Here is an 18337-nt window from a genome sequence, read left to right as displayed (position 1 = left end):
AGAAGATACATGTGGGCTTCTGTTTAACTGAGCACCTACTATGTGCCAGGTCTAATTCTGAGGGTCAGGAGGGAACGTCAGTAAGGGTCCTGCCATGGAGCAGGCTTGTTGGGGAAGAAACCCACCCCTTCGTGAATGCCTGCTTTGTGCCGGATGGTTTGAAGAGCTTTACCTGGATGGTGTAGACTTATTCTCTAAGTGACACCTGGGCGCATATGCATCACCACCACGACAAAATCAGACAGGGTGGAAGTCCCCTCTCCTCCTCGCAGTGGCTTGCGCGGCTGACAGCTTGGTGTGTGACCTGGCAGTCTTTTCCATGTTTACCAACATGTGTGTATCTGTAGAAATAAGAGTTTTGTTTCCTGGTGTTTCTCCCTCCATTTATTTTTAATTAATGGGCGCTGCTCTCCAGCTTGTTTTTTGCTGTTTGGTTCCATCTCCCCTCGGGATGTCTTGGAGGCGCTTCCCGGTTGCCCTGGTGGTAGAAGGAGCAGCAGGACCCGGATGTGGGGGGGGCGGGCATGACCCCCAGGAGGGCCCCTCCCACACAGACGCTAGCCTGCACCTGGTCCCCTCTCCCTGACGCCCATGTCCCACACCGGCAGGGGGAGCTGGAGCGGCAGCTTCTTCAGGCCAACCCCATCCTGGAGGCCTTCGGCAACGCCAAGACAGTGAAGAACGACAACTCCTCCCGATTTGTGAGTGCTGGGGACGGCTGGGCGCCAGGGGTATGGGCGCTGGGCACCTGGGGTGGGGCCAGATGGGTGGGCTTGCTGAAGGAGGAGGCTGGGCCTGGACCCTGGGTCTGTGGTAGGAGGGCTGGGACCTGTGTCCCTGGGTCTGAGGAAGGAGGCTGGGCCTGGACCTTGCATTCTCCAGGGAACCCTTCCCTGGGAGCACAGTTGGGGTGGGATCCCGGTATCAGTGGAGAGGAAGTCAGAGGCATTCCCGCTGTGGGCGGGTGTGGGGTGGGGTCCCTTGGGGTCTGAGGGGTAAAAGACCCTCTCTGAAGCTCCCATGTCCTCCCTCCCAGGGGAAATTCATCCGCATCAACTTTGACGTTGCTGGGTACATCGTGGGCGCTAACATCGAGACCTGTATCCTCTCACAGCCCTGAGGGGTGCCCGGGAGGACCAGGGGTGGCCGAGGAAGGTGGCCCTTTGAATGTGGACCGTACAGGAGGCAGACTTCAGTGCAGGGTTGCCACCCCCCACTTCCTGAGCTCAGATGCAGTGTCTCTGGCGTAGGCAGCAGGGTGTGGGTGGCTGCTGGTCTTGCAGGTGCTGGGCTAGGGGTCCTTATGCCCACCCACCTCCAGTGATGGACTGGAAGGATCCCCAGACTCAGCTGCAGAGCCCTCAGTCTGGCTGTGGCTCACCACAGTGAAGAGGTGCCAAGCAAAGTCAGGAGGGGGAGATGGCTCTGGGAGCCAAATCCAGGGAAGCCAGCTAGAGCTTCCAGAACCCTCTCTCAGTGGAGACACTCGAGATGTCTCCTGCGGGTGTTGTCCAGCCTCAGAGTCTTGGGTGCAGGGTTGTTATGGGGGCTAGTCACATGGCCCTCCCTGCCTAGCATGTGCCAAAATCCCCAACTCCTAGAAGGATGGCAGGTGTTCAGTGCAGACCACACAGATGCCCAAAACATCCAGTCCCAGTGAGCCCCTCCTCAGTTAGGGAATGCCAGGGACCCTCCCAGAATCTGGGTTCCCAGGCGCCAGCCCACCTTGCCAGCGGGCCTTACAAGGAGAGGCCTCGGGCTGCCCTGTCTCACTGCCCTGTCACGCTGCCCTGCACGGCTGGCATGCAGCGCTCAAAGGAATTTCCAGGATGAGACACCAGCCCTCCAGGAGGGCAGAAGGAAGAGAAAGGGAGTCACGCCTCCTGGCTTACATCCTGCTCCGAGGCTTTGCAGCTGCACCTTGGCCACTCCATTTGCACACCTTCTGCCTCAGTGTCTCCTTTTGTAGGCGGAAAAGGAGCACAGAACCTGCCTCAAGGGGCTCGGAGGACTGTGTGAGTCACAGCTTAGCGAGGGAGCCCACCGCATAGAAAGAGCCATCGTTGCCAGCCATTCATGACCACAGTAGTTAGCCATGCGCTGAGGGTGATAATCGATTGACAACCATACAGCAATAATGCCACATCCCCACCTTCAGGCTGGCTCCCCGCACCTGGGGAAATGGTCTCTGGTCAGGCCAGAAGGACCAGGGGTCTCAGCTCTTGGGCCCAGCTGCCTTTGAGACCAGTGACAGGTACGTGGGCTCATGCTCACAGGCCCAGTAACCCCCCGGGCCAGTCAGAGGGGTGTCAGGGTGGCCCATGAGTGGGGGCCTGGGCCGGAATCCTCATCCCAGTGGTGCCGTTGTCATCCCCACTCAGCAGGAGGAAGCCAAGGCTTGGGGTGATCGTGATCCAAGTCCCCATTCCTCCAGGGGCCCTTCCCCCACCCCTCCCATCCACCTCAAGCAGATTACCTACCGTCTTCACCCACTTTTGGAAAAGAGACCTCATGATTTGATCTTGGGCAAAATATGGGCTCCATGGTCCTGTGTTTTATTTTGCTCTAAGGTGTCCTGCCATTATTTATTGTGTAAACATGTCACATGACTTAGAAGGAAAGAACACATGAGGGACACAGTCTAGTGGGCGGAGGGAGCTGATAGTCCCAACATCCAGGTGGGAAGACTGAGGCCAGCCGGGAGCTGACACCCTGCTTGCCTATGGGCAATGGTGAGCCAGGTGCTTCTGGGTGCTTCCTGCCTGGCAGGTCATTTTCTCCGGCAGCAGCTCACTCAGAGGTGGTATTTTTAAGCCCCTTGAGCAGATGAGGAAACTGAGGCATGAGTGCTTAGGTGACATGTCCAAGTCCACTTACCCAGTTAGTGGCACAGTCACTAGCCGGGCTGCAGGTGACTCCACAGCTTTGCAGGGGTATGTGGGCTGGGGGACCCCTGTCTTGGCCTGGCAACACCCAGGGCTCCTGGGCTCCCTCCTCTCTTTGGCTCCTTGACTCGCCTCCCCTGAGACCTGCTGGAGAAGTCCCGCGCCATCCGCCAGGCCAAGGACGAGTGCAGCTTCCACATCTTCTACCAGCTGCTCGGGGGCGCTGGGGAGCAGCTCAAGGGTCAGCGCACCCCCAGCCCTGCCCAGCGCTGCTCACAGGGAGGGGTGGGAGCCGCGTTGGGGGCCCGGGGAGGGAGGAGCCGGACGTGTCGGGTCCTGGGTGGATTCTGCTGCCCTCTGGTTCCAGCTCTCTCCTGACTCTCGCTCCCGCTCGCTGTCCTGGCTCGTGGCTCCGCTGCCTCCTGGCCCCTGCTCCTCCTGGCTGCGTGGCCCCGTGGCTCCTGCTCACACTTCTGACGCTGCGGGCTCCGCTGGCTGTGGCTCCTCTACCCCTGCTCACACAGCCAGGGTTACCCGGTGACTCCGGCTCTGCTGTGGCTCCAGTTGCCTCTTGACTCCTGATGGTCCTGGTGTGTGCCCCTCTCGGCTCCTGCCAGCGCCCCCATCCCGCTCCTGCAGCCACACCCCCGTTTCTGCGGCCACGCCCCCCTCCGCGCCTGTCCCCCACTGCCTGGCGGCTCCTTCCCATTTCTGCTCATTCACCCTGTAGCTAGCTTGTGCTTCCTCTTGCTCCTGCTGCCACATGGCCCTTCATCACTCAGGGCCACTCTGTGGCTTCTGAAGCCACACGTCCTCTGGTGCTGGTGCTCACCTCCCATGGCCTCTGTAACTCTCATTCCCAGCCCTGCTGTACCTGCCAGGGATAGCTCCTGCCTGATCCAGGAGCACACAGGAGGTGTCTAATGTGTGCTAACACCAGCTCCATGCCCAGCGCTTTCTGCCAAACCTGTGAGGGAAGGACCCTGTCCAGGCAACAGAGGGGAGGGCCTGGTCCCGGTCCACCATCAGGGGACCTGACTGTGGCTGACCCCTGACCTCGTCCCCCTCCTGCCCCCTGCAGCCGACCTCCTCCTGGAGCCCTGCTCCAACTACCGCTTCCTGACCAATGGGCCATCATCCTCTCCGGGCCAGGAGCGGGAGCTGTTCCAGGAGACGCTGGAGTCCCTCCGGGTCCTGGGATTTGCCCCTGAGGAGATCACCTGTGAGTGAGCCCCGAGCCTTGGCGAAGGCTGGGGCAGAGGTGGGGGTGGGGGTCCAGCTGGGGCAGGTCATCCACGCCTGGGCTCATCTGCTGAAGCATTTATCAAGTACAGGCCCTGGGGCCACGGACCCTGCCTTGGGGAGACTGACGGGCAGATAAATGAGGGTTTCTGTGGTCCACTAGAAGGTGATGAGAGCGTGGAGGAAAACAGACCAGGGGGCGGAGAGAAGGGGCTCAGGAAGATGCATGGAGATGGGCGAGGAGGTGACCGTCAGAGATGCTGGGGGAGGGCAGAGGAAGCAGCCTGTGCCAAGGCCCTGGGGAAGGAAAGTGCCACACTGGAGGCTCTCAGTCCAGCGAGTCACAGGCAGGTGAGGTGATGGCGCTGGTAGGGCCTAAAATGCTGGCCTCAGGGTTGGGGCTTGTCCTGGGGCTGCTGGGGCGCCCTGGGGACTCTGGGAGCAGGGACAGGATGAGGGCAGCTCTAGGAGAAGAAAGACGCCTTGGTGGCGTGTGAGGACGCACGAGTGGAGGGGTGGGGGCAACCTGGGACGCTGGCTGGGGTCTGCGGGCGGTCTGGGCGGGGGTGCTGGCAAAGCCCCCACCTTTTTCAGTGAGTGGCTCTGCATGTTGTGTGTTTGTCTGCTTCAACTGCTGTGACACAGAAATCGAGGCTCTCGCTGTTCCCAGACGTCTGGGACCCGGGGGTCCCCAGGCAGATTGGTTCCGTTTTCTGCCTCTGCCCTGCCCTGGCTGGCTTCTGGCAGCCACTGGCAATCTCGGGTTTTCCTTGGCCTGTGGAACCCTCACCCCATCCGTCCATCTCTGCCGTCGTGTTCATGTGGGGTTCTCCGGGTGTGTGTGTGTCCAAGATCCCCCTTCAAAGGACGGGGGTCACCCCGCAACCTCCTCTTAACTCAGTACATCTCAGTGACCTTATTTCCATAAAGGTCAGTTCTGAGGACCTGGGGTTGGGCTTCCACACATCTTTTGTGTGTTTGGGGGTGTGGACCCTGTCGACCCATGGTCCCAGGTAGGGAGATGGACTCCAGTGTTTTCAAGGTGGCCTAAGGTCTTGTGTCGGCTGAACGCTGAGTCTTTAGCAGTGCTGGGGAGGAAGATTCTCCTCTGGTCCCTGGCACTGTAGGAAGGAGCTGTTGTTGCTCGGGGTGGCAACAGGAGGTTTGGAGTGCCGCTTGGCCCTCTACCCAGGCGGAACAGCTCGGCCTCTTTGGTCATATTGACACAGCCCTCCCCCGCCCCGCCAGAGTTTCCAGGTTGTGTAAGGCCCCAGCAGGCCTGTCCCAGCAGCTGGGCAGCTGGCAGACATGTCCAGCCCCAGCCCCATCCTGCAGGTCCTGGCTGACCCCTCCTGCCACCCCCTGCAGTGCAGTGAGCACAGCCAGCAGCTCTGATTTCTGCATTTCCAAAGCAAAAATTTTGGAGTAATCTGTGCCTTCAAGAGACATGGCCAGAATGGGGCTAAAGGTCAACTGAGAAATCCAAGTGTCCTTCCAGCCCTGGCCCTAGTTTCCCACCTGTCTCCTTCAGAAGTGCTTCAGACACATAAGAAGACGTGACAGTTGTACCCCCGTGTCCACGGCGTTCCAGCTCTCCCACGGGATGCCCGGGACCCTCACATAAAGTGGCACAGTGTTTTTATACAACCCATAGTCCCCGCCCACATGCTTTGAATCATCTCCAAATGACTTGCAATACCTAATATCAAAGAAAATGCTATGCAGATAGTTGTCACATTGTGTCACTTAGGGTTAACTGATGGGGAGAGTCTTTACATGTTCAGTACAGGTGACACATTTTCTCATGTTTGATCCGAGTCTGGCTGAATGCGCAGATGCGGGCCGCTTCGGCCGCTTCGCTCTCTTTCAGTAGGGAGGCGCTCTCCGCCCCAGGCTGGCGTTGGCCGTGCTGCTGATAAAAACACGATGCTGTCGTCTACTGCACTTCAAAGCTGGTTGTTCTAGGAGGGTGCCTGGCTCCCTGGCCTCCCACCAGGTCCCCAGGACTTTCAGAGGCAGGCACTACAGGTTAGCACCTGGCACGGCCGCCTGGCAGCTGGCCCAGCTTGGTCTGATCTGGTCTTCTTGGTCTGGTCTTGGTCTGGTCTGGTCTTGGTCTTGGTCTGGTCTTGGTCTTGGTGTGGTCTTGGTCTGGTCTTGGTCTTGGTCTTGGTCTGGTCTTCTTGGTGTGGTCTTGGTCTTGGTCTGGTCTTGGTCTTGGTCTGGTCTTGGTCTGGTCTTGGTGTGGTCTTGATCTGGTCTTGGTGTGGTCTTGGTCTGGTCTTGGTCTGGTCTTAGTGTGGTCTTGGTCTTGGTCTTGGTCTGGTCTTCTTGGTGTGGTCTTGGTCTTGGTCTGGTCTTGGTCTTGGTCTGGTCTTGGTGTGGTCTTGGTCTTGGTCTGGTCTTGGTCTGGTCTTGGTCTGGTCTTGGTGTGGTCTTGGTGTGGTCTTGGTCTGGTCTTGGTCTTGGTGTGGTCTTGGTGTGGTCTTGGTGTGGTCTTGGTCTGGTCTTGGTCTTGGTGTGGTCTTGGTCTGGTCTGGTCTTCTTGGTCTGGTCTTGGTCTTGGTCTGGTCTTGGTCTGGTCTTGGTCTGATCTTGGTCTGGTCTTGGTCTTGGTCTGGTCTTGGTGTGGTCTTGGTCTGGTCTTGGTGTGGTCTTGGTCTTGGTGTGGTCTTGGTGTGGTCTTGGTCTTGGTGTGGTCTTGGTCTGGTCTTGGTCTGGTCTTGGTCTTGGTCTTGGTCTTGGTCTTGGTCTTGGTCTTGGTCTGGTCTTGGTCTTGGTCTGGTCTTGGTCTGGTCTTGGTCTGGTCTTGGTCTTGGTCTGGTCTTGGTCTGGTCTTGGTCTTGGTCTTGGTCTTGGTGTGGTCTTGGTGTGGTCTTGGTGTGGTCTTAGTCTTGGTCTGGTCTTGGTCTGGTCTTAGTCTTGGTCTGGTCTTGGTCTGGTCTTGGTCTGGTCTTGGTCTTAGTCTTGGTCTGGTCTTGGTCTGGTCTTGGTCTTGGTCTGGTCTTGGTCTGGTCTTGGTCTGGTCTTGGTCTTGGTGTGGTCTTAGTGTGGTCTTGGTGTGGTCTTGGTGTGGTCTTGGTGTGGTCTTGGTCTTGGTCTGGTCTTGGTCTGGTCTTGGTCTTGGTCTTGGTCTTGGTCTGGTCTTGGTCTGGTCTTGGTCTGGTCTTGGTCTGGTCTTGGTCTTGGTGTGGTCTTGGTGTGGTCTTGGTCTTGGTCTTGGTCTTGGTCTGGTCTTGGTCTGGTCATGGTCTGGTCTTCTTGGTGTCGTCTTGGTCTGGTTGTGGTCTGGTCGTGGTACCGGTGGCAGAGGCTCCACCTGTGTATGGGGGCGTGATTCTGCAAGAAGTGGACCTCAGACCTTTCCCTAACTTAACACTGCACGGCGTTTCCTTTCTGTCACTGTTAGAGTTACAAAGACAAAACCGGATGGAGCACAGCCTTGCCGAGGAGGTCTGTGTGGTCCCCGTGAGCACATCTGTAGGGCCAGTTCTGAGAGGTGAAGTGTGGAATCCAAGGGGACAGGGAAGGTTTTGTTTGTATCTAGCTTAATTTTTCTTTTTGGAAGCATTGGGGATTGAACCCGGGGTGCTCTACCACCGAGTCCTTGTCTGCTTTTTATTCTGGATAAGTTGCTGAGGCTGGCCTTGAACCTGTCTGTGATCCTGCCTCGGCCTCCCAAGTTGCTGGGATCCTAAGTCTGCGCCACTGCATCTGGCAGCTTAAAAAATTCTGATAACTTTATTTCAGATACAATTTATCATACCATTTATTTCTTTAAAGGGTACAACTTGGTGGCTTTAGTACAGTCACAGCCTTGTGTGCTGTTACTGTGATCATTCTGGAACATTTTCAGCAGCTGAGAAGACCTTTCACACCGCTTTGCCAACACCCCAGGTTCCTGCCCTGGTCCCACCAACCACAGACCTGCTTCCTGCCTCTGTGGATTTGCCCACTCGGAGCCCTCATGTCAGTGAGATGGTGCCACTTGGGTCCTTGTCTGGCTTCCCTCATGCAGCGTGGTGTGTTCAAGGGTCCGCGCTGTAGCACACGGCATGCTTCAGTCCCCCTTTTTGCAGATTAGTTCAGACTTCATCTCTTTACTGTGGAAAGTGTCAGACAGGTGTACAAGCAGGGTGGAAGGAACCCGTCACCGCTCCAGCAGTTGTGGCCTATCCTGTCACCGCCCTGCCCACCTCCCAACTTGTTTTTACTGTAGGGAGCTACTGTGCTGCCATCCATAAGATGGTGCTAGTTTCCAGTTACCCCAGGAGCGCCTGTTGTCCCCCATCCCTGCCAGCAACCATGGTGGGAAGCCATTTGGCTTTGGCCAGTGTAGCCGGTGGATAGAGCCATGCTACAGTTTTATTTCGTGCTTCCCTTGAGAGGAGTGCAGCCAATCAGCTTTTGATAGATGCTGCTTCTGACAGAAGAGGAGACGGAGGGTCAGGGCAGTGGGTGCCTGCTCCAGGGCTCACCTTAATTCAAGAGGAGGGGACAGAGTTGTGGAAGAATCCAAAGTCAGGCCATGATCCGTTTGCCGAGAAGCAGATGGATACCTCAGTGTCACCCCTAGGCCGTCCAGGCGGAAAGCATTTGGGGCCAGTTGAGGCAGGGCCTCCTCCACCCCACATCAGGTGCTGTCTTTCCCTGCCAGTCCTCAGCACCAAGTGTGCCAGGCCCAGAGATTGTGCTTGGGACACAGGGAGGCATGGCAGCCTCTCATGTGAGCCAGGCTCAATGTCACCAGCCCCCATGGTCCCCCTGCCAGGGCTTGTGTGTGATCAGAAGCTCTGAAGTCCTCAGTGAGAGCTGACCACCCCGTCCTCAGGGCATCACCTTTGCCCAGGCACTTGACAAAAACACAGATTCCTGAGCTGACCTCACAGGCCATTTTCAAGGCCACCAGAGAAACCTGAGTCAGGACGGGTCCTAGCTGATGTTCAGGAGTTCATCAGGCGAGATGGGACAGGTGATGGGGGACGGGTCTGGGTTGAGGGCATGTCCTTATTGATCTTTTGAGATGCATTCCGAGAAGAGTTATCACTAGGGGTGAAGTGATACCCTCTCTGGGGTTTGCTTTAATGTATTCCTGCAAAAACAATCATAACTAGCCAGAAGGAGGAGATGGGGGCAAGGATGGCCGACCTGTGGATCTGTAGAACCTGGGCTTTGGGGGCCTGAGGGGTCACAGAATCTTCTAGAAAGTTCTCATATAAAGAAGTTAAATAGCCCACGTGCACACGGGGCTGGACCTGCAGCTGCTTCACCAGAGAATCCAGGGAAAGGTGGAGTGTGGCTGTGACTCTTCCTTAAGGGAACTTTGTTCTGTGTTCTGAGTGATGTTGCACTGATAGTTATAACCACCCAGTCAGCGGTTCCCACAGGAAGCTCCTGGGGTGTTGACAGGCCTTGCTCTAGGGACATACACAGGTTTTCTGGCTCACCTAAATTTTGGGATGTGCAGGGTTCAACAGCTTCCCTTGAGAGCTTTTTGAACCTGTACCCTGCAACCCTGGGAGGTGACAGGAAGCTGGAATATTCAGCAGTCATGACTGTGGAACTCTTCCTCAAGGTTGGCATTCTGTGGGACGCACATTGAGAAACAGGTTTCCCCGGCTCAGAATGGGCCTTGGCAGTACTGGGCAGGAATGTGAGTCTAAGGCAGGCCTCAACTCAGAGGGTCCCAGTCTGCAGAGGAGACAGATTTAGAGAGAGGGAGTCTCTATCCAGGGGCCTCAGGGCTACAATAGGGGCGTCCCAGGCTCAGGAGCCACCACATGGGCCAGAGGACACCCGCTGGCCCAGGGCAGTGTCTGTCTCCTGCCGACCTGTCGATCTGTGCTCATGCCCTCATCTATTTGCATATTGATTGACTTGTGATTGATTCCTTCCACACACACTGCCTGGACCTCCCCAGGAGCCGCATCCTGTGCTGGGCCTGCTGGGGGAGGAGGCCTCAGACCAGCCTGCCACTCTGACCCCAGGGAGCCCGAGGTGGAGTGGCCGTGTCACGTCCCTCTGCTGCTCCTGCCTGTGGCCCTTCCTAGGTGTGATGGTGATGCTCACGGTAGTCTCCGGGGTGCACCCCCATTTTACAGCCTAGAGGATCAAGGCCCAGATGAGGGAAGGGGCTGCCCATCATATAGGGGTCAAGGGCATGGACTCCAAGTCTCAGCTCCCCTCCTTACTTTGAAGGGCAAATATTGTCAGTTTCTTATTTTTTAAAACCATTTTTTTTTAATATTTCTTAGTTGTAGATGAACACAATGCATTTATTTTTATGTGGTGCTGAGGATCGAACCCAGGGCCTCACACGTGCGAGGCGGGCGCTCTACCACTGAGCCCCAGCCCCAGCCCCTCAGTATCTCATTTTTCCGAGCCTCATTTTCCTCATCTGAGAGCAGGACTATAACAGTCTCCTGAGTCCTTTGGATTTGGGGACTCCGATTGTTCCAGACATCCCCATGCACCTTCTTTTGCTGGGCATGATTCCAGGCACTGGGGACATACCTGAGACTCACACCCACCCTCCCCCGACCCTGCTGTTAGTCTTCAGGTGGAACAGCATGGAGCTGGAGACAGCTCCGTCCTCGCCACCTGTGCCCCTGCCCAGTGGTGTCCCCTGGAGGACTCAGTTTTCTCATCTGTGAAGTGGAAATGGCGACAGACCCCAGATTGCAGGGCTGGCCACTGAGCACATGCCTGTTGCACACAGGAGGACACAAGGCCTGTCCTCTCTGTCCCCAGGCTGGCTGAGACCAGAGCTTATGCCCTGCCCCTGCCTGGCCCCAGCATTCCCCCTCGTCTCCCCTCATAGGCGGTTTCCCTCGGAAGTGGCCCTGGGAGTCCCTCGTGAGGTAGCAGGGCTGCCTCATCCTGTCCCTCCTCCTGTGCATCCAGGTGCCTGCTGGCCTGTCCCTGCCGCAGGGCTACTCCACCTGCTGGCCTGTGTTCTCCAAATACCTCAGCCCAGGAGAGACCAGGGCCTGGGGCAGGATGGGAGGAGGCCCTGTTAGCATTCCTGGGAACTCACCTGTCCCTGTCCACTCAGCCCCCATCTCTGAGAGGGCAGCTATAGGACACTGCCCAATGGGGGAAACTGAGGCCCAGGACGCCACCCAGATTTCCACAGCCACCTGGCGAACTCCGCTGGTCAACAGTGAGCCCCATTTGGCCAGCTCTCTGCTGTATATCGTTAATCTATTGATTCGTTAGGCTCAAGGTGGACTTTGCCAGAAATCTGCAGGAGAAAACTAACGGGCCCAGACAGACGGAGCCCTGCCCTGTGGGGTGTTCAGACTAGCAGGAGCATCGAGGGACCCAAATGAGTTAAAATTGGACCTGCCAAAGGGTGGAGAGGTGTCGGCATCTGGCCCCCCAGGAGGCAATGCTTGGCTAAGTCCTGTGCTTGGGCAGAAATAACCAGATGCAGATGGTACAGGGATGGCATCTGCCTGGCGGCAGCTGTCTAAGCAAAGGCCCAGGGGCAGGAGTGAGTGTGTTGGTGGAGCTGGGAGAAGGCTGCCCGGCTGGTAGAGCAGGATCAAGGTGGTGGGCTGGAGGGGCTGGAGGGCTGGGAACCCGGTGCCACAGACCCTGACGCCAGAAGCAGGGGCACTGCAGAAAGAACTCTTCCCCCCCAACAGGCCAGTGGAAGTTCATTTGTGAAAACACTTATAGAGTGCTTACTGAATACAGAGGGCAGGTTTGGGGGTAGATGGGAAGTAAGGAAGGTCGTTTCCACAAGGAATTAGGGTTTCCCTGGAGACACAGAAGCTAACATTTGTTACACACCCTTCAGACTTCACCAAGTGCCCCACGGGCTTTACCAAGACCTTCTGTTTTTTAGAATTCACGTTCACGCCTCGTCCAGGATTCCACGTCACCTTCAAGATCACACCTCTGAGTCGAGCCCTTTAGTCTGGGCCTGTTCCTTATCACTCGTGACCCTGGCACTTCTGAAGAGGAGACTGGTGGTTTGGTCTCACTCTGGGTCGGTCTCCACGGGGTTAGATGCCAGTTTGTGGTTTTGGCAGGAATGTCCCAGAAGGCACGCCAGCCCCCTCCCTCAGCCCACACGCTCCTCTTCCAAGTCAACCTGGTGCTGGGTGCGACATGAAAAAGCACACGTGGGTCCCAAGCATGCAGCCCCCAGGACCTTCACAAGGGAGCATCCTGTATTGACAGCATCTCAAAGGCCCCTCGTGTCCCCTCACACCCCCAACACACCCTAACTGCACCCCCCTGCCGCCTGCTGACAGCGAGGAGCTGTTTCTCTTGCTCTTGGACTTGGTGCAGATGAAGTCAGCCCCCACCTGCATGACTTCACCGAGTAAACAGATGAGGCAGCTTCCTGCCAGCGTTGATCCTGGCGTTTCCATGAAAGCCACAGGTGCAGACAGCCTGCCCAGGCGACTCCCTGCCTCCGCTGTTGAAGGATTGGGGAGGTTCTGGAAGGGCAGCCACATCTTGATAACGCCCGCAGCCAAGCACAGGCTTCCCTGGGATTGCAAAAGGGGCTGCCCTCCTGGAAAATCTGTTATTTTAAAAACCCAGAATACTTTTGTGTTCATCTGCAAAACAGTTGCGAATTAGAATCTCAGAAAATCACAAACCATTATTTCATGCACTCAAATGTCCCATGGGACATTTAGAAGTCATCTAGGGTGGGAACAGTTCTTTGTGATGCAGGATGTTTGGGACTGGATAATAATGAATGTTTGGATACCTGGGACACTCCTGCCACCTTCAACCCCTCCCCCAGGAGACTGCAGGACCCTCTACTCACAGGCCACCTAAAACTGCACGGAGAAGCCAGTACAACCCTCCTCGTTAGGCTGCATTTACAAATCCACCTGTTCAGTAGATTTATTTATAAGCCCCAAATCAGTACTTCTGCTGTTTCTGTGGGCACTTGCTGTCGGTGTACAACAGGGCAAAATTTGTGCCAGAGAACAGTCAATTCCAGAGAGGTGCGGCCCACAGTCTTGCTTGGTCTCTCATTCTGTAAACCGTTTCCCTTTCGTGGTATATTTAGTAGAACGTTTTCACGTGTTTCTGCTTTTTTGTTGGTGATTTCACTGTCTAAAAATGTCGCCTGAGCAAGTGTTGAAGTGCCATCTAGCGTTCTAAGAGCCCGAAGGCTGCGATGAGCCTCACCCTGAGTCTGGTGAACCTCACAGGAGTGTGCCGCCAGGAGCTCAGGGTGCACAGGTCTGCAGAGTACTATATCAATAAGGTGTCTCTAAGAAACGCACGAAACACGAGGTGACTTATTGATCAGTTGGTGAGAACGTAATGAACAGAGCTCACAAGAGCCAGACCTGGCGTTTCCACCGAAGCCTCGGTTCATATTCTCATCCGCGGATTCAGGGCCCACGGTGACCGTAGACCGGGACTAGCGCCAGTCTCAAGAATCCAGGGTACTTTGTTTTCTCCCATTTCTCCATTGATAGGTTGATCTTACCTTGGATTTTCAGTCAGTGGTTTAGAAACCTTTGGATTTTCAGTCAGTGGACCGTCCTCATTCATTTCCACTTGTGGGACAGACCAAGGGCCAAGCAAAACCCCCCGAGTGCTGGTGAAGCAACCCCAGCTCACATCAGCGGCCTGTGTTGATCCGGTCTCGTTTTTAAAGGCCTGTCCAGGTCCAGACAGGTTTTTAGTCGAGGGGTGGTGGCATGCTTCGCCTTAGGGTTGTCAAGTTTAATTTTCAAGGGGCTGATCCGCGCTGCGCTAGTGGTCCGGTGACTAGTGGCCGGTGACATCTGGCTTTGTCGCCCCCAGCTATGCTGCGCACGGTGTCCGCCGTGCTCCAGTTCGGCAACGTGGTTCTCAAGTCGGAGCGGAACACAGACCAAGCCACCATGCCCGACAACACAGGTACTGCCCCCGCGAGCCCTGCCCACGGGGTGGGGCCCCCTCCCCAGCCTCCCGCCCAGGGCTACTCTGACTCCCTGTCCCTGGCAGAGGCCTGCCCAAGTCACATCCCGCGCTCTTCCCGTCATTCGAAAAAGCTTGAGTTCCGCTGAGCCTTTCCACGAGCCCAGCAGCAGGGCGCCCTCTGCTTATATGCCTTATTTTTTTTCCTTTTCAGAAGCACAATTATAGTCAATATTCCTTTTTTTAACCAAAATGAAAATATCTATGCTTCTGAATTATTACATACTAATACAGGATGGAAGGAGAAAACCCGTTGAGACAGAGAGAAAATGCCTGTAACCATATCTCTGAGAAATGACTGCTCTCTGGGCTTTGCTGTGTATCTGTACTAGTGTGGATGTAGATTGTCACAGAAATATGGTCATATTTCACATGGCTCCCCCTAGAGATCAGAAGAGCCTTCTGCCCTGGTTATAAAATCCTATGGGCTCATTTTCAAAAGCTGCACAGCCCAGAGCATCTGAGGCAGCGGGGCGACCCCAGCAGGCTGTGGGCTGTGGGACAGGCAACCCTATCTCAACCCTAGGGCTGAGTCGGGAACCCAGCAAAGGTGCCATGCACATGCACATTTTTGCTTTATGAAATTGGGACCAGACCTCACAAACTATCTTGAAACCTGCTTTTTCCTCTTAGTGCATTGAGGGCAACTTTTGAGGTTGTTAACTAGACAGAGATTTCTTAATCTGGGGTCCACCGGTGGAGCTGTACGTCTCTGTCATTGGTCCCCTTTGAAATCTGTGCAATTTTGATTTCTGCATTTGCAAATATAAATCAGAGAAGCACTCTGTGGGCTTTTTTAGCAGATGCCACAGGGCCCACAAGGCTGGGAACCCATGAACAACACTCTGTTGACGGCTGCATAGTGCCCCACGGCCTGCTAACCACGTGCTGTTTTGAGTCCCGTCCTTTAGCTCTGAAACTCCACATGTGGAATGCACAGAGACCCAGCAGAATCAGAATGCTGGGCTGGGGCATGGCTCAGGGTAGAGCTAGGGCTTAGCATTCCAGGCCCTGAGTTCCATGCCCAGCATCTTGAAAGAAAGAAAGAAAAAAAGGATTAGAAACTGCAGTCACATGCCCACACCAAAGGAGAAATTTAAATCCTCCTGTCCTCACCTCTCAGATGTAATGACCAATGACATTTTGATGCTATTTCCTTCCGGCGTTTATCTTTAATGCTGAGGCTGAGCATTTGTAGTAACTGTTCCCCATGATGGAAGTGACAGAGGCTTGAGGACATTTCTTTATTATGGGTTTAACCCAGAAACGTGAAACTCCCTTCCGGCACAATCTCGCCCTTCTCCTGCCCCGCATTGTGCTGTCCATGCATTTCTCCCTGCAATTTTTACCTGTAAAAATAAGATGGACTTTGCATGATTCTTTTAAGACATTTTAGAATTAAATGAAAATTGCAAAGTATTGCACATTTTATTCAAGTTCATAAACTATTTCCCAATATAATGCCCCCCCCATTATTTTCTTGGTAAAACACATTTAAAAATCAAAAGGACTTATGTTTTATTACTATTTCTTTTGGCAGTACTGGGGATTGAACCCAGGGGTGCTCTGCCACTGAGCCACATCCCCAACCCTTTTTATTTTTTACTTTGAGACAGGATTTAGCTAAGTTGCTGAGGCTGGCTTCAAGCTTGCAGTCCTCCTGCCTCAGCCTCCTGAGCCTCTGGGATCACCAGTATGCACCACCCCACCTGGCTTGAAAAGGATTGATTTAGAATTAGGTTGTGTTTCTGCCAACGTCAAAGGATCCCATCCTGCTCCTTCTTTTCCCGCAGTCCCCGAACTCTAGGCTGTTCGCTGGCCTCCGTTAGGAACAAGGGTGTGATGAGCAGCGTAGTCTTTGCTCACGTCCTGGGTCATTTTGTCTGGTTATTAATTCTCTAGCTCCTACCGTGATTGGACCGGAACATCACACTTAGGACTGAAAACACCCCACGGAGAAGCCCCGGCTCTCTACCCCGCCCCCTCGCCGCTGCAGCCCCCTCTTGGTACTGATGGGTCTGCCTTCCTCCTTTCTTTTCAGCTGCACAGAAGCTCTGCCGCCTCCTGGGACTGGGAGTGACCGACTTCTCCCGTGCCCTGCTCACACCCCGCATCAAAGTTGGCCGAGATTATGTGCAAAAGGCCCAGAGCAAGGAACAGGTAGGCGGGGCCTGGCATTGAGGCCCCAGCTGGGGAAGACAGAGTTTGGAAGTGATTCGGACCCGGTTCCACTGTTAGCTGGGGTTTTTCTGTTAGTACCCAATTTTCATATGAAGGAACTGAGGCACGGAGAGGTTTATTTTCATGTCTGAAGTCACACGGCCTTTAAATGTTAGAGCAGGGATTCCAGCCCAGTTTATCTGGCTCCGGAGTCCAGCTCTTAACCCCGACATGGAAATTGACTTGAGGCATGGCCAGACTGGTGAGCTGGCCTGCTGGGAGCGCTTGGCCCCATCGCTGGCAGCAGTGGGGCTTCCTTCATGGAGGGCTGTTCTTGGTGACGTTCGTAACCAAGAAGCTGGGGGTGAAGCTCGAGGGGCCAGGACTCAGGGCCCAACCACAGTCTCCTCCATGGCCGGGGACAGGCTGGGGCCTCACGGTGCTGCATCCCCGTCCATCGCAGGCCGACTTTGCGCTGGAGGCCCTGGCCAAGGCCACCTACGAGCGCCTCTTCCGCTGGCTGGTGCTGCGCCTCAACCGCGCCCTGGACCGCAGCCCCCGCCAGGGCGCCTCGTTCCTGGGAATCCTGGACATCGCGGGCTTTGAGATCTTCCAGGTCTGTTGCTTGGGCTGGGACGGGACTGCCAGACTCCACCGCTGCCACTTCCCTCGGGGGTCTCTGCCACACCCCTGTCCCTCTCTGGCTGGGCAACAGTCCCTCTCAGGCCCACCCCTGTGCTGCTCACCCCTGTGCCGTTCCCCGCAGCTCAACTCCTTCGAGCAGCTGTGCATCAACTACACCAACGAGAAGCTGCAGCAGCTCTTCAACCACACCATGTTCGTGCTGGAGCAGGAGGAGTACCAGCGCGAGGGCATCCCCTGGACCTTCCTCGACTTTGGCCTCGACCTGCAGCCCTGCATCGACCTCATCGAGCGCCCGGTGAGCTGCGCCGGCCGATGCCCTCTGCACCCACCAGCCCTGGCCTCGGGGCTCCGGGGGCTTTGGCGCCCCCATTGGTGCTTCTTAGAGCCCTGCCACCAGGAGGCAGTAGGGACCCGAATGCCCTGCCACAGGGCCTTGTCACTGGGTTCATGAACGAATCTAACTATTGTCCTCACATCTAGTTCTAGGCCCAGGTGTTGCTTATAGGACCTAAAAATCAGCAGCAACCTAAGTGGCCAATATTTGGGGATCTGTCTTACTCTCCCCTCTTGTCCATGGTCAGGCCAACCCTCCCGGACTCCTGGCCCTGCTGGATGAGGAGTGCTGGTTCCCCAAGGCCACAGACAAGTCATTTGTGGAGAAGGTAGCCCAGGAGCAGGGAAGCCACCCCAAGTTCCAGCGCCCGAGGCACCTGCGGGATCAGGCTGACTTCAGTGTCCTGCACTATGCAGGCAAGGTAGGGGGCTGGGGATGGCCTTGGGACAAGTGGGCAGGAGTGGGGATCAGGGGGTCTCTACTTAGCTGCAGGGATGGGGAGGACGCAGAGGGAATGCAGGGCCCTTGATTTCTAGTCACAGACAAACAGGGGTCAGGAGAGCCCAGGCAGGAGCCAGGACTCCAATGAAGTCAGAAAAAAACTTCCTCCAGGAGGGATATTTGCAGGGTTTTGAGAAATGGGTAGGAGTTTAGAGGGTGTGCATTTTTCAGTCATTCAGCAAACATGTGCAAAGGCCTTTTGTGTGCCCTGCTCTGTGCTGAGCATAGCTGGAGACATACGTCAAGTATGGTTTCTGTCCTCACGAACTTCCTTATTGGGAGGGATAGAGTACAGGCTGTGAGGATGTAAGGCTGGCAGGAACTTTAACAGGGGCAGCTACCTGAAGAGGAAGACCAGGAGGCCTCCACGAGAATACTCCTCCATCAGAATGGACCGCTGACGTTTTCTGTAAAGGGCCAGACAGCAATAGTGTCAGCCTTGTGGGTCGATGGCCTCTGTCACAGCGACACAATTTTGTTGTAGCATGAAAGAAGCCACTGCTAACTCAAAAGAACACTGTATCCAGTAAAACTTTCATAGAAAGAGGCTGCAGGCTGGATGTGGTCTGTGGTCTTAGTGAGGAGGGGCCGGAAGCAGCCAAGAGAGGACATCAGAAGGTGGGTT

The 18337-nt window shown here is 55.6% G+C and overlaps 1 protein-coding gene across 4 annotated transcripts in view; it reads left to right on the top strand.

Annotated features, from left to right (window-relative positions):
- The window catches only part of MYH14 (myosin heavy chain 14), a 72124-nt gene that overhangs the window by 13408 nt on the left and 40379 nt on the right, over positions 1–18337 (top strand). For all 4 annotated transcript variants that reach the window (XM_081275739.1, XM_081275738.1, XM_081275737.1 and 1 more), the window contains 9 exons: positions 609–701; positions 1037–1100; positions 3028–3126; positions 3967–4107; positions 13917–14012; positions 16114–16232; positions 16696–16848; positions 16999–17172; positions 17459–17632. In XM_081275739.1, the coding sequence (XP_081131865.1) occupies positions 609–701; positions 1037–1100; positions 3028–3126; positions 3967–4107; positions 13917–14012; positions 16114–16232; positions 16696–16848; positions 16999–17172; positions 17459–17632 (1113 nt within the window). The remainder of the gene's footprint in view (positions 1–608; positions 702–1036; positions 1101–3027; positions 3127–3966; positions 4108–13916; positions 14013–16113; positions 16233–16695; positions 16849–16998; positions 17173–17458; positions 17633–18337) is intronic.

This window comes from Spermophilus citellus, assembly GCF_964194105.1.
Source record: "Spermophilus citellus genome assembly, chromosome: 18".
NCBI lineage: Eukaryota > Metazoa > Chordata > Mammalia > Rodentia > Sciuridae > Spermophilus > Spermophilus citellus.
This window is presented reverse-complemented; position numbering and strand designations above follow the sequence as displayed.